Below are 27,979 nucleotides of genomic sequence, written 5' to 3' on the forward strand. Positions count from 1 at the left end.
TTATTTATTCGTGTGATTTTTTTTTTTTCATTTCTCTTTGAAATACTAAACATACATAACTTTCTACTTTTCGTTTATCTGATGATTTTTGTAAATATTAAATCAGATGTTCTGATCCGTTACTTGGTACTTGAGTTGCCTTTTTACTAAATAGTTTTTTTTACTCTTAGTTGAGTAAATCCTTACTTTTACGTAATAAACATATGCTGAAGTACCACTACCCTTATTAGAATACATTTTTTGGTACTTTACTCACCTCTGTTCACTTTTTGAAGTTCAAGGTTGAGGTTCTAAGCTTGTATAAAATTACCCCTAAATTTTTACAAAACTACATATTTCACTATGTCATTTAAATCCACTCATGCATGCATCCATCCATCCATCTATCCATTCATCCATCCATCTCCAAGTAGGTTGTAGGAAGGGAAGGGGAACTAGTTTGAGTGAGAGTCCATCATAGGGCTTTCATTAAACAAAGATAGCAACATGGAAAACATGTGTATAAAACAAAGTAATTCTTTTCAGCATAACTTTACTTTACGTACAGTAAATAAAATATATTACCATGTGTGTTTCTGGCCGCTGTCTTGTGCCTTCGGTTTGCAAATCTTTATCTGTTCTTTTCTTTGCAGGTCTTAAGCCCTCTCGATAAGACATTTCCAGATTATTGGCCATTTCTCTTGATTTCTCCCTTGGTAAATGTCCATGTATTCTTGCTTTCTCTGCACAGGAGTCTTCTTCTGTTGGAGCCAGGTAAAGACTGTCACTGGTCATTATATCCCTGTCTTTACCAAACAGAAATAAACACCCAACATAAAAATAAAAGTTGCCAATGTGTTGTAGCTAAAAAGAACAACACTTGTTTTCCAAGAGTATTAATAAACATCATATGATTGTTACATGGTAAAATGTCAAGGTGAACAGTAAAAACAGACTATCCTTGTTTGTAATGTTTTCAACTGATGGAGAAAACATTTTTATATTCAATATTCCAGTAAAATGGTAATGTGTGATATAAGTGTCCTTGACACTTTAAAGCTCTAATAAGCTGATAAAGCTGGCATTCAATGTCTCCTTGGTCAAAGAGCTGAAGTAAGTAGTGGAAATAAAGGATGAAAAAGATTAAGGAGAACACAGAGATGATGGATGAACACAGAAATATTTGTAGACATGTGAAGCAAGGGAAGGAAAGTTAAAGTAAAAAAGGTTTGAGAAAGTTGTGAAAGAATAGACCCTTTTAGCTGTCACTGTAGCAGACTTCTCTTTTTCTAATGCAAGTGGTGGATGGTCAAATCAGGTCTCATTCATCTGAATGCATTAAATGTGCTAAATATTAACTGCTTTCCCCGTGTCTACAGTTTTACCATCCACTTATCAATTCTTATACATGTTACAAACATGGGCCCCATCAAGTGAGACTTCACAATATACATCCAGACAACATGCTAACTTTTTATGATGAATGTAACCGCTAAAAGAAATACTTTCCTCTAAACATGGCTGCCCTTAAACTTTTAAAGATTTTAAATATACACTTAATTTGAAACTTAAAGTGGGTTTCATCAGAGGATTAAGGTTTGGGGTATTCTGTTGATTAGAGTGAGAGGCCACAGATTTCACTGTGCTATGTAATGTTGCCATGGTGATGCAGCAATAAATGTGTTTATAGCCATTAGTACATTCATTTACCTTTCTGTTTGTTACATGTTTAAGAGTGATGTGCAATTAGAAATAAACTCTAATCAGTTTTAACAAAAATAAATAAATAGAACATGGTTAATAGTTGGATCTAAATTTGTTTTGACAGCCCCGGAGAATAAACTAAGCTATTACTGTGATATTTACAAGCCATTCACTACTAACTGTGTTTAAGCTGTGCATGAAATAGTTGTTTTCTTCAGGTTTCTTCACTGCAAAGAATTTTAATTTATTGGCCTTAAATGGAGAATAGTTTTCTGTTGGCCTGTTTTTAATTTCAAGACTGCGCCATAGAATTATTCAATGTGAAAATGAAGTGTATTAATCCAATGCAATGACAGCAATGTTATGGCAGACAGCATCTAAATCCCCTATCATTCTGACTGTATCAAACGTTATCTGCAAAATTAAGCTATTCCCCAAAAAGTCTGTCTACATCTGACTTTTTGAGGAATAGCGCACAGTGATTTGCAGAAGTATTCATATCCACAGGATTATCACAGTGTCATTTGAGAGAAGATATGATGAGACACAATATGCCTTTTTACATGATGGTGTTAATTTGTGGTCACCACATACTAATAACATTAAAACTGGAGCATCTTCATAGCTGAGGACAATTGTTTGGCACAGGCTTGGCTATTGAAATAATCGTTCCCAAGGCCTTAGACGTTAGCTGTGGTGTTACAGTACCAGGTGATAAAGAGTGTGTGAGTTGATTGTCTAATAGCAGACAATCTGGGTCACTGCTGGGAAGCTGGAATTGCTGTGGGGAGATTAGATTGCCTCTTGGTGTTTCATAAGGGTTCAGAGATGAGATTGCTTCTGCAAATAATTGGCAAGATCGGGCTTTTTCTGTACCATTTTGTTGTGGGGTTGAGTGGTAAACCTTTGGCAATAAGACTCACTGAATAGAGGCTGATGGAGAGACACTGATCATAAACCTCAGGGGAAAAAAATTGTTGATGAAGAAGGGGAAAGATGCTCCTCTGAGATAGCTGACGTCACACCATCCAAAATTGAAACATCAGTTAAAAATAAAACAGGAGGCCGAGAGGGTTTGAGAGTTTTAAATTTTGAATTTGGTAAAGAGGGGAAGCATTGTGGTGATCCAAGTTAGCTTTTGATTTACTTATTGTAGGAGAGTTAATTGTCCTTGGTTAACATGAAGTTGGTATTTTAGCGGATTTCTTAGATGTTCTGACAGAAGAACAAGTGGATGCCCTACAATCTGAAGGTTATGCTAGATAAATAATCCACAGACAGGAATAAGATAAATTTATGTTTAACTGTACAAGAACAATTTTACAACTGGGTCCTACTATGCGTCCTTGAACAGGTTAAAAAAGATCTACAGGTTATAAAAACTTTTTCATTACATATTTTGCACAAATTATTCCCAGATGATGTGATTTCACCTGGTCAGTTCAGCCAATTTTTATCTCCTTTCAGAATTAACTGTTTCAGAGCCTTTTGTCACTTTAAATTGAAATAAGCTGCTTGCTACACCCACCCCAACTCAACCTTTACACTTGCACTAATACACCTGAAAATAGAAACAGATGCTCAACTGTACAATGAAACAGCTATTGGACAGTAGTAAAGCTAGCTGACCAGAAGTGCTCAGCTAGGTGAGGGAGTGGGCTTAGCTAGGAATGCTAGGAAACGGGGCAGCGCCCTCTGATTGTTACTTAATAATTAATAAGTTTTTGACCCAAAAAAATATCAACTTATTGCCAGGAAAGAATTGGTGTTTTTATAAGCACTTGGACCATTTCAGAAAAAAGTAGAAACACAGATGGAGGTACAAACATGTGCATAAAAGTGAATTTTACATAATAGGTCCCCTTCAAAGGCAAATTTAGAAGCACTGCTGCCATCAAGGGAAAAAAAAAATATTAAAATCGAATTAATCTCAAGCCTTATTTAGGTTTTATAGTAAAACACAGCTTACCTTTCACCGAGTCATTTTTGGAAATCTGATCGTGAAGGCAATGTGACTTCTTGACTTTTTGTCGAACTGATGCTTTAGATGGTCTGGATGGTTGAGTTGAACAGGTAGAGGAGATATCAGCTTTTGAACTCCTGTGAACAAACAAAGATGTTTGGGATAGTTGAACAGCTGAAACTCTGAGTGGAAAATAAGGCACCTTCTCAAATCATCTGCCTGTTGATGGCCAAATGGGACAATAAATACATTCTAATCCACTGTAACCCCTTTTTCTTCAATGTAACCATTTGGAATTAGACTTGAAAGTAAAGCAATTCATCTCAACTCACTTAACTACTGAGTCCAGGTTTAACAACAATGCAGCTTATTCATCTAGATGTACACATCAGCACTGAGGAAGAACAGACAATAATTACCTTTTTCTCTGTTGTCTTAAAGAAACAAGGCATACTTTCAACCAAGAGAACATCTGCTCTACACCCATTTACCAGCAACTAAGAATTTGTCATGAGTGGCTCTTTAAACTTTTACATGTCTGCTCCCTTTTTGTTATTGAGAACAACAGATTTGGCTCTGCTGGTAAAAACTTGCATTTTTTATTAGAAATAATCTAAACCTGGCTACTATATTATAAGCCATGCTAAGAAATGCTTTAAACAAAGTCTTACACTGGGTTGCTATCCAACTTTTTCTCAGTCAAAGACACCATCTTCTTATCTTTGGATTCCTGTGATGAAAAAAGAAACACATGAGGACGAGTTAGACATAAATGTTAATAGACAATATGTTCATATTGTAACCCTCTAAGTACACTTGTAAGTTTTTGTATCTTGATGTGACATATTAAGTATAAAAAAAGCTCTTGGATAAAAGAGGTCTTTTTTTTTTTTTACCTCATCCAAAATTTCTATGACTAGATATAATTCAGGCGTGGAAACTTGTGACTCAGTGCTGTCCTTGCTGACAGGGACTTTGAGCAGTGATGAACAGTACTCCCGAAAATCTTCCTCTTCAGCTAAAAACATAAAAACACAAATTAGACTTGAGAAAATAAGATATAAGGAATATTTATGTAGCATTCTTTGTGATTTAGCAGAATAAAATTTAAATTTTGGGAATCAAGTTGAAATGATTTCAAGTATAAAATTTAAATGTTTACAAAAATGTTCAGAAATTCAAAATGATCAAAAAGGCAATATGGAAGGATTGAGTTTTTGTGTTCGTATGAGTGACTCCTTGCAGAGAAGATCGTTGTGAAAGAGTCTGACTGATTACTGATTCAGGGAATTAGCTGTTGGAGTCTTAAGAAGCTGCTGAGGTAAAATAAAATAAGGTAAGGTAACTTTATTTATATAGCACATTTTCAGCCAATGAGCAGTCACTCAACGCTTGTTGGACCCTCTTGCTGGTAGTATCTTACATCATTTTCATGCCGTGTTGTTGAGCTCTGCAAAGCAAATTTTACGGATGTGTTTCACGGCTCGTCCTGGACTCGTCCATGTTTTATCCTTCCTCTGGTCAAGTGGAGTCACACCTTGTCTTGCTGTAGAATTGGATTCATGTTGTTCCATGTAGAATAGGATTCATGTTGTTCCATGACTGCTCCACGCCTAACCTGACCCTGGACTCCATAACCTGTCCACTCTACCTCCAGTATGGCTGTGGAGCCTCCACAACACTTACCTGGATCCATGCCTCTCCTTCAGTGTTCAGTTCCACTGGATCCTGGAAGCCCTATCCAGAATTGGTGTTTCAGTTTCCCATTTCTCTGGTTCCTTCCCTTTCCTCATAGAACCGGAATCAGCCCAGCCTCCAGACTTTCAGAGCACACTATTTCTGTATTTCCTATCATCCATATTCACTGTAAAAAAAACTCTTCATTGCAATCCAGTATGAAGGCTGAAGGCTCTTTGCAGTAAATGATCACGATAGATAAGAAGCATTTAGTTGAGAAAGTGGAGATACGGTAATGATGTAATTGTTGTTTCTGCCATCAAAAAAATTTTATGCTAAAACATGTTTCCAAAGATTTAAAAGTCTTGATGACTAAAATTGGAACCTGCAATATGTGTATGAACATATAGAGTTGTTTGAAAATGATGAAGTGCTCTGTTTTCAAACAGTTTACATGATGAGGTAGGCATTCCCATTATAAACTTTAGTTAAAAATTCTATTTGTGACAGAAGCAAACTAAATCTGATCTTTTAATGCTAAATTCAGCACATATAATTCCTCCAAAAAGTGTGCTTACCAAATTAAAATGTATTTTCTAATCACTTATATCATGCACAATTCAAGTTAGAAATATACTCTTAAAATTAGAAATGCTGAAAATGAATCATGTGCTTCAACAAATTGCTCCAACAGACACTTTTTACACACTGCTGTTCTGTTAAGTTTCATTTTATCATGGCATTAACTAAGACATTGGTCTTAAGCTCTGCATTCCTAATGTGGAAAACTAGCATGGTCCAAAGTAGGTTGCAACTGTTCCATAGCATACGTCTTTTATTTTTGTAAAAAAATATAATCAAAAGTAACAGAATGGTACAGAAACTATCTTCTGTTAAAACCACAAAAAGGGTCACATTTTACCATTAAATTTGGGATTTTAAGCTTTATTCAAGTAGGTGAACCATCCACATTCAAGTGTTTACTGTGCTCAAAATTTCTTCAGCAACTTATTTAAAAAAAGTGCACTCCATAACTTTGATTTCACTACTCAATTAAATAATAGATTATTCTTTCTTGTAACTGTATGCAGATAAGACAAAAACAGAAGTGTCTTTTGGAAATGTAGAGATGTACAGAGGTTGATAACCTATTCCTACCACCTGCTTCAAACCTTTATTCTAATTCATGCTCGTTACAACAGGTTGCAGAGCCTCTCCCCCTCATCAATCTTTAAATATAAAAGGGGCAGAAATGAGTATGTCAATGAATAATAGAAGCTGTTTACTTCCTACATGTAGGAAGAAACCCTTCATCTAAAATTTTCATTTTCTTATGCTGTCAAACCAACGTGGTGGAGTGACAGCAATTTGTGAGTGTAAGAAAGTGTGTGCGTCGCGTGGCTCAGTGGTTAGACCGGGCACGCTCCCTCTCCATGGTTTCTTTGCCACATGTCTTCCTCCACTTCTCCCCGCCCCTTTTCTGTCAAGTTATTGTCAAAGGTCACTAGTAACGAACAAAAGAGTTTGTGCTAACATGTTTGTGGAAAATGTACCTTCACAGGCCACTTTATTAGATTCACCCATTTTTGCTTGATAACACAAATATTGAATTAGCCGATCAAATAGAAAAGTACATAAGCATTTAGGAGTGGTGAAGATAACTTGTTGAAGTTCATCATCATCATCAGAATTTTGAATATGGCATAGTTGTTGGTGTCAGACGACCACATCCGAGTATTTCAGAAACTGCCAATCTTCTGGTATTGTAAACTAACCAAATCAGTGTTGTGGTGGAGTTTGAGGGGGGGCTTTTGTTACATGGAGAACAGGGACAAAACCAACTTTCTCAGAAGCACCGTTTGGATGTGTGAAATAGAGTGGCTGAAACTCACAGACCTAAAATTGATCAGGAGTTAATTTTTATATTCAACCCTCAACTAAATCCAATTAATGTTATCCTTAGGTAAGCACAATCTAAAATTACTCCCAATTTGTTGTGACTATTTAACAGAAAACAGAGTGATCTAGGAAGTATTTCTGACCTATAACATTTAAAAAACTAACAAAGAGACGGCCCTTTATTGCAATAAGAAGCAGATGAATGCCCTGGGATCAAAAGGCATTAAGGGGCAGTTGCAATGCTGGTCTACCATCTCCTTTTAACCCTTGGTTGTAGATAGAAAATGAAAACGCTTCATTGACTGATAAGCTACAGACAGTGAGCTACAGATGACTGGCTGAACCCTCTCCTTGAATGCCCCATCCCTTACTGTCAAGCTTGAGCCACTTATAACAGCACTCTACCTGCACAATCCCAGCCACTGATTACCTGTCACAAAGCTATGGATGAATGGGCAAGGACCAATATGTCTGACCCGCTGAGAGAAAGAGATTTTCCAATTGTGTGTTTGTATATCTGAATGCGATATGTGTGGATGTAAGTCATCTGTCGATCTACTTTTCTGAAGAGGCGTTAGCTTGGTTTTAGAGCCTGTTCTGACTGTGTGCATCAGAAAGGTTAGATGTACAGCAAAAATATCAAGATCTCATGGTATCACTCTCATTTTCTGTGTCAAAAGATGTATATCACACAGAAAGAATAGATGTGTGGCTGTGCTTGTGTTACCAGTTAAGATGGTGGCCATCTCTTCCTCTGTGTCTGTGGTAGCTGGTGATTTTAAACCCATGCCAAATGCCAATGATGGAGGACTTTCAACTGGTTTTCTGAAAACAGAAAGTCAACTTTGAATTAAAACATAACAATAAATGTAAGCAGATAATATGTACTTCCCCTCAAACTATCTGCCTATGTATGTATGTATGTATGTATGTATGTATGTATGTATGTATGTATGTATGTATGTATGTATGTATGTATGTATGTATGTATGTATGTATGTATGTATGTATGTATGTATGTATGTATGTATGTATGTATGTATGTATGTATGTATGTATGTATGTATGTATGTAGGTATGTAGACAGTTTTCATATCCTGGTATAGAGTTCCTGGGTGTTGACATGCAGCGGAAAGTATTCAGAAATGTAAAAAGATTTCTACATTTCTGGGGGGGGGTTCTGTCAAGGTAGAACCCTGAATGTACATTGAGACTTAATATTATCTTTTTTTTATTTTAGCAAATGGCTGCTATGAAACAAAGAGTGAAAAATTTAAAGAGGTCTAAATACTTTCTGTACCCACTGTATCATACCATCTGTGGTAGTGGAGCTCAATATTATGATGTCAAAAAATAAAAAAATTTTAAAATATCACAGCAAGAAAAATTTTATATTTCAGTTCAGTTGGAGACAATAATGCAAGCCTCTACAACTGAGAACAATCACAACACAGTAGTTGACAACTGTCTCTCATAATTTATTAAAAACCATATTGCAGTGCACCAAGTAAAAAAAAGGCTTCATTTGCTCAAGATTTCAAGTATTGTATCAGCCAACATGCACTCAACAGATTCCCTGTCCGATGTCACCAACATTTCTTGGTCCAGGTAAGCTCACATAAACTTGGTGAGGATTAGAAAAAGAAGTTCACCTCTGGAAAATTCTTTAGGAACATAAACACAAATCAATATAGACTACCAACAAACTGTAGTGGGCTCTTTACAATTATTGGCTGATACGATATTTAAAATCTTGAGTCAGCTGAAGTCGAACTCCGACACCAGTGCTGCCCTACTTTTAACCGATGGGGCTTGTTGTGCTTCCTCATGTTTCGGAAGCAAAAAGCCTGAACTGTAATCTTACTTGGTCTCTGTTTGACATAAACAACAACAAACACACATAATATACTTGAAAATATGGTAAATACTAGAATGGAATGGATTAAAATGAATAGATATTTAAATAGCACATTTGAAAAATGTCAGAGAATATTGCTTACTGGCATAAGCTAAAGTTAATGTTAGCCACAAAGTTTAAAGAAAGTAAAGCGCACCTTTGTATCTGTGAGTGTATAACGAGGCGTACACCTTAAAACCTTTCTCCAGCTTACTTGTTGGGGCTTCGGATCGATGTGCATCATTAATTGTTACCTTGGCCAAGCCCTGCAAGCACCTAGAGTAAAATGCCATTTTCAAGAAACCGGAAGCGACCGAGCCGCTTTTCCTCAAACACGGAAGCTGACGTGCAAAGAGCCCTTTGTTTTAATAGTAACAACACAAACTTGATCCACCGTTAAAAGAAAAACAAAGCAGCATAAAAAAAGCAAATGAAGAAACACAAACCGTTGTGCTAGAACAACTACAACAATTCAGTTTTATTCTTTAGCATTTTATTATCTGTGAATGATACTATATATGGAAATTAAGCGAAACAATTAAAAATCCTACACACTCAAAATACATGAACCCATTTATTTTAAATGTGTGCCTTCTTTTTACCAAAAATGATTATCTGCATATTCAATGCATTTAATAAAAAATAAATGTCTGTAAAAAAAGAAAAATGGCTGCCCCTAATTTATTAAAATTAATGATACTAGTGCTACTAACATCTTGTTGTTAATTAATGTTTTTGTTTTGTTTGTATCCTTCCTGGAACTTGTTTGTTATGTTACTATAAATATTTATCTTTTTGAGACCAAATTGCTCATCTGTAGAAAGTATATTTGATTTTTGACCTAGGTACATTGACCTCTGCTATAGGTAGTTGAATAGATGTACTGTCTTACTATTTCTGGAAAAAGGTTGCAAAAAAGTGGAAATATGGTGCAAGATGAAGAATTGTCCTAAGGCAAAACCTCTCTGAGATTTTGGAAAATAATACTTCATATGTAAAAAAAATTTAATAAAATGCTGAGCTATAAGTTGCTACAAAAAACACCAGCAGTTTTTCATTCATATCATGGGCCTGTATTATTTAACGTCAGATTAACTTTGTGTTTTAGCATACATGTTGTTTCAGATGCTTGTAAACCTTATTAGTAAAAGTCAATATTAGAGGGACAATATTTCAAGCTCAAAGAGCTATCACACATTTGGCTTTTTCGTACTCCTTAGCAAAAACTGCCAGCAGTAAAGGAGTGTTAATCAAATATTTTCTCTAATATTTGTTAAACCTCATCTTAAATTTAGGCTAAAATTGCTTTCTAGAAGTCAACCTGCCTATCACCATGCGGGTTTTTAATAGTTTAGTTTTCAGGGCCTGTTAAAAGTCTGCCTCTCAGAGGACGGATGAGCACTCACTTACCCCTGCAACATAGCTCAGTCAGCGTGGTCAAAAGCTCGCTTTCTATAACCTGCAGGCCGCGCACAAATCTACTAAGGTGATAGACTTTACGACTCTAATATAGCTGAGCACTTTTGGCTGATTCTTTAAAGCTCTCTCCTGCTCTCTACCCCCTCCTTTTCCCATTATTATTAAAGCTTGTTAAAATTCAACCTCTCCTTCTTTCTTCCCTCCAGCCGGTAAGACTCTCTGTCTCTCCATTAAGCTCTGCTACCATCGCTGCTTCAGGGTTATTGCACTCCAGATTGGCTCTCTGGTCTATTCCACAGTTAAAGGCTGCTACAGTTTGGGATGTAGAGCATTCCTGCTCCAGCAGAGAGAATGCCCAAAACTCCACTCAGCTCTTTCCTGCTGACCTGCTCTCAAGCTGACTACTAAGGCCAAAAAAACTGCTTAAATAAAGGTTATAATAACTGGACCTGCAGAAGCCCAACCTGCAGGCAATGAACTGCACAATAAGTACAAAGAAATTGCTTTGTTCAGTAGTGCCTTATAAGGGCTGACTATGGAGATGCAGGTAAAGCATATTCTACGGCAACAAAAAGTATGTGACAGTAAAAATGTTTGCATACAGTAAATATGTGTTTTGGTGCATATAAGGAGCTGCATGATTAATTTACATGGAAGGAAAGAGAATGTGTTACATTATGTTAACTGTTGTACTGACCTCATCAAGTTGTCATGATGCCAAGAAAAAAAATTTGATTCTACATAATACTGCCTCTTTAAGTTTTTTAAGTACAAAATACCATATGACCTCCGATGAAAAATACACAGCATGTGCATTCCTAGTAGTAGTTAGTCTGATCATTGACTATATAAATTAAATTCTACTGGTTGGTCAACTCCATCTGAAACGTTGGATATGGCTTTGAAAACACACACAACTCATCTGAATATAAAGACACAAAGGAAGCTGCTTCTGTTTATACAGACAGTTCTAAAAATAGTTAACATTGTACTTCTTATTTGAAAACTTTCTAAAGAATCAAAGATCAACATCCTTGAAAACCTTGGTTTTATCCAAGTTAATTAGCTTGTATTTAACTTGCCAAATTGTGGTACCACTAAATACAGTGGTATTTGTATTACAGTTTGAAAACTATGATTATAGAATATTTTAGATTGATAGGACTTATTTGAAAACAGCAGATGTGATTTGCATTTGTATTGTTATTTGTACCTGCGGTGCTTCTTGAGAAGCAACTTATCCATGTAGGTAAGGCTGTTTTCAGAAAACTTCACATTTAGCTTCCCTTCTGCTCCTTCTCTTTTTAGTCCATCAGCTTCTCTGCCTGGAGAGCTGTCAGTTTGGGTCGACATGGCTGACACAAACGCTGGGAAAATATGGGGAGGGGGACATGGCATAATACAATGAAATAACAGTGGAGACACACAGCATGAAGTAACAAGTGAATCAAAGTCAGAGAATAAGGCAGGATAGTATTTTGAGCAGCCTTTTGAACACACCTTTCTATTAAAAAAAAACAACTGAAAACACACCCTACTGCCAAAGCAATGAAAGACAAAAGCTAACCACATCAAAGCAAGAATAAAGTTTCAAACAATAACACAGAAACATAGCGATCACATATGAGAAAACAAAATACAGAAGTAAAGGATATTTAGTGATTGTTTTGCATTGGGAGTTCACACAGTGTCAGCTTTAAATTGGAGCTCGGGTCCATTGGCCTTGCAGAAATGATTAGCGCCAGAGGGACCAGCCGCAATTTGCAGAGCAGAATGAATAGACAGAACCTGAGTTCGTCCAAGCAGTAGAGCAGAAAAAATAGGCTTGATGATGAACACAAACATCTGGTCAGATGCACACACAAACAACCACCCAGAATATAAATTGTGTTAATAACACACCTCATTTAAACCTTAAACACACAATATGAATTTAAACAAATGTAGATACAGTTTGGATGAAAAATTACAAAAATTAGCTAACATAGTTTTATCCATAGTCTCAGGAAAGGCAGTGCTGCTTTAAGATCCCGTGTTTATTACGACATGATGCAACAGCTATACTCTACTAGCACCACATTCAGCCCTTAATCTTCCAATAATAGTGAAGACTTTACTTAATTAACTGATCAGACTATGAACAGAGAGAGAGCAGGGAATGCTGAAAAGAAAATGAGATAAGGCTCTGATAGATGGATGATGAAAACAAACATTTTTATATACATTGTAATATATTGCAATTGTTACAGGATTAACACTCACTTTTTCAAAATTGTTGGCAACAATCGATCTTCATTTAAATTCCATTTTACTTATTGACGTTTTAGACCAGTGCATTTTTAAGAGCACACATATGGCCTGAAGGCCAACGCATTAATAAATAATGTGGACTGTATAAAAAGCCGGGTGTGCAACAAACTTTTTTCACATTGTTTGATGTGCCTCTATTTGAAAAAGGCAGTTTATTCAGAATTAAAAACAAATTGTTCTGAGGAGGAAATTTCTGCATCAGTTCAAAAATGAGAAAAAAAACCATTCGACACAAACTCTACAATTACAAAAGTAAAAAGTACAGCATTCCTCGAAAGATACACACCAAGCATACAGTACCTACTCATTCAAATTTTATCAGAAAATATCAGGAAACATAGTAGCCTCTGGGACTGAGCTCATTAAAGATGGACAGAGGCAAAGTGGAAAACTGCCCTGTGGCCAGCTGAATCAAAATATGAAATGCATTTTTTTAAATAATGGATGCCATGTCCCTGAGCCTTAAAAGGAGATAGAACATTCATTTTGGTAACACAGTTCAAATACGTTAGTTGAGTTTGGATGTAGGTGAACTACAGTGCATGTAATGAGTAACCTTCAGAACTGTTTGATATACTGCTTTTTCCACACAAAGGTAATTTATTGACACACCTATGAAGATATGTAAAAAGCGTTAACATACATTTAGTATCTACAGGCAAAATCTTACAATGATAAATTTATGAAAAAAGAAAATGTTTAATTTGAGCACACTTATTTGGTGTGTGGTAAGGTCATATTTTAAAAGTGAAATATTTTGTTTTTAGCTGGATTTGTGTTTGTCTTCTTGACACTCCAAACAAAGTGAAGACTTTTTTTGGTAACACTTTATTTGAAGGGGGTGAATAAGACTGTCATGACACTGTCATAAACATTACATAACACCTTTTATGAACATAAATAAGCTTTCATGAATATTTATGACTTGTCATAAAGCGTCATTCGGTAAATTATGACACTTTTAATACAAAGTTGACATTATTCAAAATGTCTTTGTTATGACAACTTGACATTAACCAAGAAATCATTACTGTTTAAACTTTACCTTTAATAACATAAAGTTACCTATGTTTTAAAGTGCAATCAGTAATACTTTTATAACAAATTTATATCGGTAATGATTTCTGATCATCACTGATTTCTGATCATCACTGATTTCTGATCATAAATCACAAGCTGAAACTGGAAAAAAAAAATTCAAGCATGGTTTATAGTACTTTTTGGTAACCTGCTAAGGAAAGACAGAAGTTTATGTAAAACTTGGCTTAAACCAACTATATTCATGAGTTGGGTCTAAAAAGTTTTATGTAGTATGTTGAACATAATTTTCCTCTAAAACCATTTATGATTTAAATCTTGTCAGAAGTAAATGTAAACATTGTGCAAGTTTGAGTTTATTATCATCACTGATTTCTGATCAGTGATGATCAGAAATCAGTTACAATCAGAAATCAGTGAATAAATAATGGAGCATATTCAATTATTTATTGGATATGCAATAAATAATTTTCTGTGTCGTTGGTCCTATAGCATGTTATGTTTATGACATAGTATGTCATAAACATAACATGTTTATGACATAGCATGTCATAAACATGTTATGTCACATTCATGACAGGTGTTATGTCAGTCTTATTCACCCCCCTTCAAATAAAGTGTTACCCTTTTTTTAATTTCTCACTTTACTTGTTGACTAGAACCTTTGGATATGCAATAAATAATTTTCTGTGTCGTTGGTCCTATGACATTAGAGAGAGAGAGAGAGAGAAGTTTCTTTTGGTGTCATTTTTCACATAATAAAGGAGGTCTCTGTATAGAGGTTTTGAAGAATGTTACGGTGCACCAAAATCAAAATATTTTTTACAAAGAAGTATTTGCACATTTTAGGCAGCCCAGCTCTTGGAAATAATATAGCCTGAATGCTGAACGTTCTGGTGCAGTTATATCAAACAAAAAAGAAAACACTTTGTATTCAGAACTGCTACAATTTCTGCCCTCAACAATTCATTTGTCCATTTTAAAAAATAATGAGTGTGTATGCCTACCAACCATGTCTATATATTTCACCTGGTGTCGTGGGTGTCTCCAGTACATCGGTTGTAACAAGGCTTTCTTTTCCTTCGCTCCTTTCTTTTCTCCACTGTATCAGAGCCTCCTGAAAAGATCTTGCAGACTCCTCCTCACTGTACTGTCCTGTAAAAACGGAGTTGGCCAATTCACTTTTATCATCTTCAATTACTCCCACTGCTTTCTCCTGGCCGTGTTTTACAACCAGAACCTAGAACATAAAGAATATCTCATGAGCTTTTATGTGATGGTCAAAATGTGATGCGAGTTCTCATACATGTTCTCATTACTAAAGGTGATCACTACTAATTATCAAACACAGCACCTCCAAATCTGCTCTTCTGATTTAATGAATACAGATTCTGTGTCAGTACAATGTATACTAAATCTTCCAGTTCCTTTTTCTTTTTCCTTTGATCTTTCCAATTCTTGGAAGAGTGATGTGCGGCGAGTATAAATCTTGAGGAACCACTAAAGCCCATTTTCTGCTTTGTCTGGGTTCTAAAGCTAGTTTTAGTCATTGTTCCTTTGTTCTTATTTGGCATCAGTTTCCCACATGGTCACACCGTCTACCTAACTAGCCACAGGTTGACTGGCTAGTTAGTTTAGCTCCATAGCTAAGCTAGCTGGTTCCCTGGTAGCTGGAGCCTTAGTAGCTTTGGCTAACGAGGAAAACTCCCCCTCCAGTATTGCATGTTCTGGTACAGCATATTCACATCTCTGAGATTTATGCATTTTTGTTTTTCTAATATTTTATTGCATAATTACTTCTGCTGATTTTTGTTTTTTTATTGTTGTGTAGCTTGGCATAGAAGCTTGCTGGCTGAATATTTTGACTGTAATGTTGAGCTATTTAGTTAATAAATTCTCAGACTTAATTAAATTATTCCAGTATTATGTGTGAAGTGTGTCTTGTTTCCTGTAGCATTAATTAATTTATTTATTTCATGAGAGACCAAAGATGTTTGGCTGACTATTCTGGATACTCTGGTGGATCCCCAACTCTTTCCAAAAGAAACTTCAACTCTGTTAATAATAAATCATCAATCGTATTAATAGCTGCATAATCCAAACATGAATGCAAACTTTGTTGTCGAACACACGCAAATTATTTTATTTCGTTTGTTTTTAAACTTGTAACTAAATAAAAATTTGCAAGATTTATACCAGCTGCACATGGAGTAAGTTTTTTTTTCGCTACCTTGTGACCTCAGTTGTTTGAAAAGGCTACTGTCAGAATGAGGTCAACTGCGCTCCGTGGTGTAAAGAGTATGAAATGTCAATCTAACTGTTCCTGCCAGACCTGCGCTGCTGGAGGGCTCCTTTCAGTCCAAAGGTACATGCAGTTCACAAGTTTGCCTTTAGATACAGCCTGTGGATTTGGCGTCAATTAGGGTTTGTTTGAAGTTCTTTCAATTGACTCACATGGTGCAGAGGTAGAACTCACACCATGTAGAGGCTTGTTTGATATCTTTTTAGTGAATTGTCACATCATGTGAACTGCAAATGGAGTGTAATTTTACCCGCTGGCAAATTATTTTTTTACGCTGTATCCATTCATGGATAGAGGCTTCATATTTTGTTGGAACAAAATATCAATAAGTGAAATAAAGCGAGACTGCTGAAATAGTGACTAGTTTTAAACAGTGTAATTTAAAATGAAAGAATTTTCATATGATAACATAACAACATCAAGTAAAAACTTTCTCAAATATTTTTTTTAGAGAAATCCAAATGTCATGAACAGAATGTGCCTGTACACATAGTTATGATTCATAATGTTGGAATAGAAATGTGCAAAAAATTGTTCCCTATTTACTTATATTTTATACTTTCAAGTCAGCTTCTGATCTCTTGCACAACACATACAGTACCTGGCTGCAATTATGAAAAATTTCCATCTGTTTTTCCTTCACCTTTGTTCCATTCTTTGGCCACTCATCGTCTCTTGTGGTTATTGCATTGAATGTGAGGCTGTTATTGGAATCAGGGCTTCTACTGGAATCAGGATTATAGATACCGGGAAAAGAGCCAGGGTTAATCTTTCTCTGGAAGCAGCTGACGTCTTGGCTGATCACTTGAGCCTGTGCGTCTGTCTGAAACAGAAGACCATAGTTTATGACACCAGATCAGTATTGCTTAGTTTAAGAGGCTGGAATTACTGCTCTTATCTAAATTCTATTGAAACATCATTACAATAAACTCACGCACCTATTGAGAGTTTATATTACCAAAATGAAGCCCTCTTCAGTCCATCAAACAGTGACAAATGAGTAAGAAAACTATTACATCAGAGAACCTTACTACAACTGAACTAGTTAGTTTAATTCAGAAGAAGTATATTGGTTGAATTAAAATATAACTTTATATCCAAATTTGTCAGGTATATGGATAATTTTGGATCTATCAGCAGACACAGCTAACTAAGGAACTGTTTTCTACATGAGTAAACATGTAGAAATCCCTACATGTTAAATAATCCTGATTATTTAACAGAAACTCTAATTGATGTTATTCATTGGACATAAGACATAAGATCTATGTCACTATCAAGGCAACTTAATTTCCACTTCTTCCTGATTTTGGTGAGTAGTTTGAACTTCAGAAAGTCGTCTTCAACATATTGAGATGCCTAAATACCCTGAATGCCAGTTGATTGACTGCTTTGCCATTTGTGTTAAAAAAGAAACTGCATAGATGTACCTGGCAAAGAGGCTGGTATATATTTACATGAACCCGACGCAACTTAAAATCAAGAAATCATGTTTAAACAATCATGACAGATGACCATTTAGTTAACAATACTGCTACAAGCTAAGGTAGTGCAATGAAAATGGCATATAGCTTTCAATCAAACTTAATACATTTTGACAGGTGACCTTTGACTTGTCACTGAGGGGACCCTTAACCTGTCCCCTCACTGACAGGTTAAAGGTCACCTCTCAAAACATATTAAGTGAGATCAAAGGGTGAATATATACTTTTTTGCCATGAAGCATAACTACTGCGGTATAATGCGCCAAACGCCTGCAACCGTTCTTTTTGTTAAATTTTAGGCAAGAGATTTAGCACTCACAACTTTTACTCAAATTGAAGTAGTAAATACCAAGCAAGCCCTATTTAAAGTACACTGATGGCATAAAGCAAAAGGGATGATGCCAGACAGCTCTCTTGACCCCATTTAGAGGGTAACTCCTAATCATTTTAAGTGCTCACACTTACATCCCTGGTCTACCCTTGAAACCCAACACAGAAAAGTCCATTATATATATATATATATATATATATCAATTTTATAAAATTTACATGTTCATCAATCTGAGAATCAAATAACTTCATACATCTCATACAAAAAAAAGAAAAAAGTTTAAAACACTACACATAAAACACATAAAATGGAGTTTTAGTTGCATGTGATCAACTAAACCCATACTGATCACAAGGCCAAACTAATGCACGTTGCCTTGGAGATGACAATTTCTCACAGGTAATTGATTAATGTGGCAAACTGACATTAAGAAATAAATCATATTACTTTGGGTGATTTTTGAAAACCGGTTTATTAAGTTTATTCACTCAGTCATTTAATCAATGCCTGCAGGAAGTCTCTTTGGACTGACCAATGCACAGTACAACAGAAATGTCCAAGCAAGTCATTACAGCTCTGAGGAAGACGACTTCAATAGAAGATAGAATATTTTCTTGGATTCCCTTTACAATAACATATTCCTATACTGTGACTCAGCTTTTGTCTCAGTGGTAACATTAAATAACATGACAAAGGTATCAAGTTTTAATGCTGTGTCAAGTGTCAAACTCGATCTGTGATTTACATTTTGCATTAGTTAAAAAAATTAGCAGAATAAAAAAGCAAGTCATTTAAAGCATTTTTATGTAAGGGTGGACAGAAAAATTGGACAGCTGCTAAATTAGCCCCAATTTCCTTCATTTTATTGAGATCTGTGATCAGCTCATACTTACATGTGAAGTCGATTTTCCACCACTCTTGTGTACCTCGGCAAAGGTCTAAAAATCAACTACTTTTCTATTGGTCTGCAATAGAACTATCCACCAGGTCCTGTTGTACGCTTGCAGTTAACAATAGCCACCCCACTGTTGCCAACTCAGCAACTTTCTTACTATATTTAGCATTATTTCAGACTAAATCTGAGAATCTGCCAAAATCGGAATCGGCAGGTCCGGCGTTTTTTGATTGTTAATGAGCGATCTGCTAGAAGACTGCAACCGGTTCACTCCAATTTGTAATTATTATTGGATTGGTTGAAGAAACTTAATTCAGACCATGGGATCATACCAGAACTAATGGTGATTCAGACATTTCTACACACCCATCACCCCTTACTCTGAAGGGACATAACCTTCCATCTCATGTCCACACACCTGCTGACAATGCTTTTTTCATCAGCAGATTTGACAGCTGGACAGTAGTGACAGCATTATTATTAAAACTAGTAACTGGCATACTTCAATAGCTCTTATAGAGTTTAGCTAGTCACTGATAAGTTCAACCATCTGATAAAATAGCATCTACTTCAGCCTGACAGTCATCCAGGCAGCATGGAACCAGTTTGAAGCTCTGCAGTGTGTTGTAATGACTACTTCTGAAACACCTAAAATTGGACATGTAGCACCTTCACAGATACACATCATGCCTAAAGCATATCTATCGAGTCCAATCAAATAAACCGAGCAAGAAAGAAAAAGAATCGGGTGACCTTTGCATTAAAGCTGCAGTAGGTAACTTTTACAAAAATAGGTCTTTTGCATATTTCTTAAAACTGTCCCTATGATGTGACAGCATAACATGAGACAGATAAGCTGTGAAAAAAGTTGACTCCTCTGCCGTCTCCCTATGGTTCTACTGCAGCCTGGTAAAAACCAGCCTCTTGTCCTATGCTATAAGCTTTGTACAGAAGGTCTGGGCTCACAACCTGTGCTGTAAACAACCATTCTCCACTGTGAAGAGAGAAGCGCCGATCTGAACAAGAAGACTGTTAATGTTAATTCAATATTTGGAAGCGTGACCAACACTGACTGAATGGCTCTACCGCTGCCACTGCTAAAACTTCAGGTTGACTACAATTCTAAAACTGTTTGCTGATTGGCCCGGTCAAAAATCGACCAGAGGCAATCCAAGTCAAGAGGAGAAAAGGACAGACTGTGCTGGAAGCAAAAACATTTTTTTGCTTGGAATTGCTCAAGAAGGCAATGGTCAGCCTAGTTCTACTGCCACTTGCAAAATAAATTGCTTTTCGTTAAAAAGAACCAATCAGAGCTAGGAGGAAGGTCTCAGCACTGGAAATGACGGCAAAACAACTTACAGCTTGTTATAGGATAAACATTTATATGCCGTCATCAGAGGCCATGCTAACGAGCCCAAACATTCTTAGCAGGCTCTGTTGAAGGGAAGGAGCTGTAGCAAAGAGGAGAGCAAGGAGGTGTGTAAGATGCATGTGAGAATGCGTGTACACAGAACTAAGACCCTCCTCCTTCTGACTGATTGTTTCTGACCAAGCCCCAAATTTCGGCAGATGGTTGTAGGACCACAGAGAGAAGGCAGAGGGGCTTGACATTTTAACAAATATTGCTATGAAACATTTTTTTAAATAAAATTTACCTACTGAAGCTTTGGTTTTATTTACTAAATAAATGTTCAGTGTGGGATACATGCCATCCTGGTATATCACATAATAAACAAAACTCTGCAGGGATTTAATTATGTCTTTAGTACTATAATAATGTTTGGTAAAGCAAACTCTACACTAAACCCTCCTCTATTTATTCAAAGTGTTTCACACACTCCAATCCTGATTTAAAGATGGTTATTCTAGAAAATTTACAACTGGAAAAAGACAGAACATTTATTTATTTATTTTTTGTCTAAAATCTGCCATTACACACAAGAAAGCAAACTAGTTTGTATTTTGTCTGTGTGTTGAATTTAGAATCTAAGAGGAAGGAAATAAAATCTTGAAGTATCAAATCTTTGTGCTTAGTGTTCAAATATTGTCTAAAGTTCTTACGTGTTGGGCCAAAACACACTCTTTTCAAGATCCCTTAATAGCAAATCAAAAACAGTGCGAACAAACAGAAGGTTGTTAAGCTACTTTTTTTTTCCTTTTTCTGACCACTTTCCAGCTGTGTTCACAGGTGCACTTAGAGTCTGAATGTCTAAGTGCATCTGAAACAAAGGACTTGTCAGATCAGCACCTTAAACTGAAACTCTCTTTGTGATGGTGTAATTGTAGTGCAGTGGGTCCAACTTACAAACATTCAATGAAAACACAATAGCTACATGTAAAGGTTTTTACAAATATGGCTTTGAAATTCAAACTCATGACTCCCATTTTACACCACCTACAAAGAATACTTCCCCTTTTCCAGTGTAAGCATCTCAACAACATGTGTGCTAACATATTAATCTATTTGCAAAGCATTTGTATAACATGCAAGTGAATAGATAATCAAAGAAAGGCCGATACTTTTTCCAAAACATTTTTAGTCGAGTTGGATAAAAAATGCAAATGCAGAGAAAATGGAGGAGAAAGTTAACACATTTCTTAAACAGAAACTAAGCTCTCCTGTGTTAGACCAAAGTTCGGATCAGATACAGTAAAACTAGAATTCTCACAACGACTGATAACACACAACATAAGTTCAAATTCTGATTTTAAAAGAAATTCATTTGACTAACGCAGGGATCTTAACTACATGGCTGGTATGAAAAATATTAGCTTAAAGTTGGCTGAGTATCCACTTCCTCAACTGAAGTGACATTTAATGAGTTTAAAATGTAACAAACGCATAAATGTAGATTATTTTTAACCACATAGTTTAAAAATAGGTAGTACTTTTAGAATTGATAAAAAATAAAGGTATTGTTAAACAGAAATTACAGCCTCCATCAAAATGTGTATAGCAAATATGTTGATGTATATATTTTGATACATACATCAAAATATTTTCTTACAGTTGAAGAAACAAACAAAGGTAGAACAGTAACAAAACAGGCCAACTTTTTCCTAAATAGGTTCCAGAATGGTAACCAGCATCTTTTACTTACATTTTAAGATGGAGAAAAAATTAAAAACCCCTTTTGCACCAAGTCATTGTGCTTCTCATATCATCAATCTTTGTCTCACAATAAGCACTTCAAAACAAATGCGTGCAGTTCCATTTTTCTGTTTATGCTCTAATAGATTGTGTAACTGTGGGAGCTAGAAGTGGGATGTTTACAGAAATATGACCTACTGAAAACAAATTGCATTGAAGAATGTTTTCCTTTGAACCACAACCAAAGAATAGAAAGTGGGTGGGGATGATCTCAGAGACAAAATGAGAAAAACAACATTATGACATAAATTAGATCAATTAAACATGCTTCGTTTATATAGTGCTCTTTGAAATTACCTGACAATATTTTGCTACGCCGCAGCTTACCACACCCACTTCATGTGGTTCTGCCTTAATGAACTACAAGTAATGATTAAATAATTCATCATTATTGACCCAGGTCTCTGTGTGTGAAAGGCAGGACATATCTGATGAGGTAAAAAAAAAAAACTCAACTTATCATATTGATGATTTGTTCTTTCTTTTTGCACCTCATTTTGCCTCATCCCTCATCAGAGGGGCGAGGCATAATTTTTTTCCAAAGAAAATCAAACAGGATTAGTATAGGGGAGAGAGATATGCCTGCGTCAGCTGCATGAGCATAATCCCCAGTCTTTATATTCTGCCAAAATACACAGTTTTGCATTACTGCTGGCTAAAGTGAGGATACAACCCAAACGAACAGTGAAAATCTACAGAGAAAATGACAATTGTCTCTAAAGGTCTCTTGTGGTTTGATTGAACAAACATGTGTGTGCATGGTTTATTTAATACATGTTGCATCCCAAAAGACACATTAGTGTGTTAACCTGACCTGTGCTGAAGTATTGAAAATATAGTAAACAATGTGCTTCAGCATTTATAAAAGTTGAATTACGAACATTACCAAAGCAGAGTTTAAACACAAAAAGGATATCTTAAAAAGTTCTAAAGTTAATGCAGTTTTTTATCGTTCTCCCATTTAGCTCAGCACACACGCTGAATCTGTCAGCATTCAATGCCAAAGTATTATTATGTTTATGGTTTATGTGTTTTGCTTTGGATCACACATTTCTTTGGGTTTCTATGCTTAAATTTTTATCACGCCTTTTAATTATAATGTTGCATCCTTTTTAATGAGCAGTTTGTTTTTGTTTTATTTTCAAAATATTAGTTATTTTTTGTTCTGGCTTCATTGTCGTCTTTGTATTTAGAGTTTTGCTTTTCCCACTTCCTATGTGAAGCTGGGGAAAAACTTAATGACTGTTACTGTCTTCATAGATTTCGAAAGGACTTAAAAAGAAACTGATTTCAGGGGACTTTTGTTTCATGACTAAAAGACTGAGGATCACAAATTAAACAACTTGAAGTGTTAAGAGATCACAGACCACAGGATTCATCAAGACAGCTGAATGCATCCAACTGTCATGGAAACTTTTACAAACGCTGGAAGGAACAAACCTATAGAGGGATTATCAATCAGCGTCACGTTGCGTCAGCAGCCACTCTACTGTGCATGTTGCCTGCGGAAAGGAGGCACAAATACATAATTCTAACTATTTGAACTATTTACAATTAGACTAAAAGTAATTTGCAACTCGCCACCAGCGCAGAAGCCCCTCTCTTCGCCAGACGTAACTCACACACGCAGCTTTGAGGCATGTGTAGATGTCACAAGTTTTATTTTTAGCACGGCGTCTCTGTACCTCGCACTACCCCCAGTTCAACCTGTTACAACCACATCTTAATTTTCCCACACATTGTGACCAAAGTAGGAATAAATTATTGTATTTTACTTGTCCTTTGCAGGCGAAATATAAATTCTGCTTTTATGTTTATTTGGGGTCTTTTTTAATGAAAACTTATACTTTAGGAAAACCCTCTTACGGTGTTCTTGCTTACCATGGATATGTTATTCAGAGGGACTTATCTCATTGAGAGGTGATGATCTTACCATGAACAAATTGCTTAAATATTGCTAGTGAGTAATGACCGCTAATTTGGTAATTTGGTAGCATAACTTATTTTATCATGCTGTGATAAACAGTTGTAATACGGTAACAACATGCTAGCTAACGTTAAAACAGCAAGATAAGTACGGGTAACCGAGTGTGTGTATATATATATATATATATATATATATATATATATAATATCAAGTATCTCAGTCTTCAACAGTAATGTTTTAGCAGTACTTTTAAGAGTAATGAATCTTAAAAGTACCATTTAGTCAGATTTAGTCAGATTTACTTCTGACTAAATCTAGAAGTAAGATTTAGTCAGTAGTCAAGTTCCATAAAATCCACGATTTTCTAACCAGACTTTTGTTTGACGGTTGGTTATGAACTAATTTAGAATTAATCCACATTAAGTGCAGTAGATAAGGGGCTTGTGCATCAAATCATTACTTATGGTTATTTGTGGATGTATCCCGTGTGCAACACACTGTTGAAAACAAAGCAGAGCAAATTAAAAATCCAGATCATAATTTGTCCAACATTACTACAAATAGCACAACCAAATGTTATTTAATTAAAATAATGTTTAGTTCATAAAATAAAATAAATCATTCAAATCTAATTTTGTGAAATGGTTTTGTTTACTATTGTAGAAATTACTTTCCTCAGTACTATTGCACATCATAAAAAAATAAAAATAAAAAAACGTCTCTAATTTAAGATAAAATATTCGCAGGTGTGATTGCCAGAATTTAAATACAGTAAAATATTTTTTTTTTCTTACAGTGTATGCTTAATGTCACAAGAGGGTCCAAATTTGTAGCAGCTCCTTCTTATGTACAACCCTTACTCGTACCGTTTTTATCCGGCTGATAACTAGTTTCATTACTTTACTGCAGTATTTCATAATTAAACTGTTAGCTGCTGACTAAAAAGTCAAGTCTGAAAAAAGTAGGTACAGGTGAACATGAAGATTGTCAAAGCATGCCAACTCACAGATTCTGATTTCTTTATGGTAGACGTAGGTTTTTATATAACTGACTTCAACTTAAGCCAGAAACAGTCAGAGAATGAGCAAAACCAAAGGAGAACAGAAGTGGAAAAGTAAAGACGAGAAACACTGCACTGAAATTGAACATACAGAGGAAACAGGCGTGATGCACATGTGATATTGCTTCTATGAATGAAGATCCTGTTGTGGAGTTTCAGTGCCCCCTTCTGTTAAAGTCTGTCAAAACACCTTATGAGTAGTAGTTAGTGTATATTTCAAGACCAAGAATCCCTTTAGTTTGTGTGCATGAGGATACATGTACAGTATTATTGAGAGACAGGGAAGCTACACCAGAGAAAAAGTAAACCTTTGTGTAATTACATGATCCAAACATGTTTTAAAAGGGCCAAGTATACAAATGTTCATGCTCCTTTAAATTCCTGCAGAAACAACCTGTGAAAACCAGTATAACTTTAAGATAATAAGTATCTCACAGTCTTCAACGCTCATCTTTGCCAGGCAGACTTTTACAGAATGAATATTGAAATTACTTTTTGGGTAGGTTTGAGATAAATATAGAAGTGCCTTTTTGTACTGTATATGTACCTTATGTCACTGCACCAACAGTGCAGTAGTACTGCATATGCATGTGTGGGTGTTTGAAAGCATCTTAAGGGAGGTCATTATCACTGCTACCTCAAAGTATCTCAAAGTATCAAAGTCTTTGTAGAAGAGATAAAATCCCTTGTGTCAGCAGGTCTGGAAGATATGCATGGACTAGCTGGACAGACAACACAGGCAATGCCAGGGTGAATACTAACACAATGAAGGAATGATGATATGGCAAAACAACCTTGTTTTTAAACAAAACAATAACATGTTGTTCCCATTATTTGTAATGCTTTTATTTGTAAGGTTTTTCATTGACTGAAGAAAATCTTTTAAAGTCTCAAACCAAACATCTATATTTTGTAAACTTATATCCAGGACCGTTTAAAACAGGGGTCCCCAAACTACGGCCCGCGGGCCGGATCCGGTCCTCGCTCATCTTTTCACTCACGTTTATGCGACTCTGCATGTCAAAATAAGTAATGCGATTAATCCCCATTAAACGTTGATATATGTGTGTGTGTGTGGGTGGGTGTGTTGGTACAGGTAAACTATCAAGTAGACAGTATGCAACTATCAGCTCTGCAATCCAATTGTACAGCTCATTACACAATTAGACTAAACAAACTACTTACATGTAAAATGTGGCATCTTGCGAGAAATTGAGGACACAATCAGTCCTACAGCAATATGGACAAGAATAAGCATTCCATATTTGTTGGTCTTGCAGGCAAACACTAGTGGCTAGTCTAAATGAAGACTTAAGTGAACTTCTACCTTATTAAAACAGCTGCAGCTTCAATAACTTTGGGGAAATGTATGTGACCACTATGTTTACACTGGGCAATTATTTTTGAAGAAAGGAGGGGTTTAGACATGAGAACTCTTCTGTGAAACATGTATTGAGAAGTCAGTAATTGCCTGACACAAAAGGCGATGTAAAATCAATATAACAGCCTTCATCTAAACCGCGATAATAATTCTCCTTTGTAAACAAGTTTACTTTTATATGAGACAGTTGCTCTTAAAAAAAAGAATATACCCCAATGTAGGGTAATTATTGAAGCCTTCATTCAAAAGTAATTCATTGGTCAATTGCATAATTATAGTTAATATTTGTTGTACTTCTTTTTTCCTGGTCAATTCTGGAAGACAATTAGGAACAACATAGCCCTAAATCCATAAGTCAATAAAATTGCTGTTGATGAATACCTGGTGAATTTCCAGTACCAGTTTGGAAATCATCAATAAATCTTGCTCCCTTTCACACTCCTTCATTTCATGTTTCTCTTTTACAAAACGTAATAATGTCCAAGAAATAATAACAATAATATTATGTGTAATAAAGGGGAACTTGTTTTTTCTAACATGCAGTTTTGTGTCAGAGAATGTGTATGTGCATCTGAATGCACACCAATACTTATAGCAGCTTCATAGTAACTTAATAGTATGCCGTAAAACACAGCCTCATTTTCTTGCTCAGGTCAGAGGATAAATTACAGCCACTCCTTGGGGATGAGGCTTCCCTATCGGGTTCCAAGCAGCATATCACCACACGCTATGCAGGTACACAGAAAATAAGGGAGCAGCTTTTGACACTTTTTTCTTCATTCTTTTGTCTAGATGACACTGAATAGATAGTGCAGAGTCATGTGCCTGTAGGATATTAAATAATGCCCAAGTTTCAGTCAAAACTTCAGAGAAAGTTAAACGCATTTATCTTTGGAAGTTTACATTTGCAGGTGTAGGAAAGCAACTGTGTACATAAGTGCATTTTCAGGCAGAAGTGTCCAGACAGTTGTAAAGCTTTCCTTTATCACAATCGTTATATGGTACAAGAGCAATCTAAAATATGTGTCCATTAGGACATTGTGTATATTTGTGCTTGCATTTAGGCTACGTGTCTGCCCAGACTACTATAAGTGCTGATGTTAAACCCATCACTGTAGAAGACTGGGGGCACTGGGCACTTTAATAGACAGTGCCATCATCAGCGCATGCACTTTCAAACAAATTACCACATCAGATCTGAATGCATTTTGTGTGCTGGATTTGAATAACTTATTCCACAATATAAAGGGCAGGATGTCAACTCAGCCAATTCAACCCCTCCTCCTCCTTAATTTCCTCTGTCAGTCTGCCTGGCTCTCACACCCACCATCCTATATTTTCTGTCTCTGTCTTGAAAGCATAAGCTTGACCCAAAGACCAGCTAAACTCAAGGAAAAATTAGAAAAAAAAGGATAGATAGCAACCAAGCTGCTCATTTTACACACACTCACAGCTTTTATTCACACAAACATTTGGGAGTAGCTGTCCCACCTCCTGAGCTGTAGGAAGATGAGTGAGAAAAAAAATAAACAATGGTGCCCTTAGGGGTCTTCCATATCGAT

General features: G+C 35.9%; 1 protein-coding gene across 5 annotated transcripts in view; it reads right to left on the minus strand.

Annotated features, from left to right (window-relative positions):
- Nucleotides 1–27,979, minus strand: part of zbbx (zinc finger, B-box domain containing) — a 52,934-nt gene that overhangs the window by 16,448 nt on the left and 8,507 nt on the right. For 3 of the 5 annotated variants that reach the window (XR_014090548.1, XM_008425339.3, XM_008425335.3), the window contains exons 7-14: nucleotides 16,790–17,011; nucleotides 14,916–15,126; nucleotides 11,752–11,905; nucleotides 7,950–8,047; nucleotides 4,543–4,664; nucleotides 4,318–4,376; nucleotides 3,653–3,783; nucleotides 565–785 (exon numbers count right to left, since the gene is read on the minus strand). Coding sequence is in view for 4 of the 5 variants with exons in the window: in XM_008425339.3 (XP_008423561.2) it covers nucleotides 565–785; nucleotides 3,653–3,783; nucleotides 4,318–4,376; nucleotides 4,543–4,664; nucleotides 7,950–8,047; nucleotides 11,752–11,905; nucleotides 14,916–15,126; nucleotides 16,790–17,011 (1,218 nt within the window). In the remaining variant the exon portion in view is untranslated. The remainder of the gene's footprint in view (nucleotides 1–564; nucleotides 786–3,652; nucleotides 3,784–4,317; nucleotides 4,377–4,542; nucleotides 4,665–7,949; nucleotides 8,048–11,751; nucleotides 11,906–14,915; nucleotides 15,127–16,789; nucleotides 17,012–27,979) is intronic. The other 2 variants (XM_008425336.3, XM_008425337.3) reach the window with 2 other exon arrangements.

This window comes from Poecilia reticulata, chromosome 13 (assembly GCF_904066995.2).
Source record: "Poecilia reticulata chromosome 13, P_reticulata-male-v2, whole genome shotgun sequence".
NCBI lineage: Eukaryota > Metazoa > Chordata > Actinopteri > Cyprinodontiformes > Poeciliidae > Poecilia > Poecilia reticulata.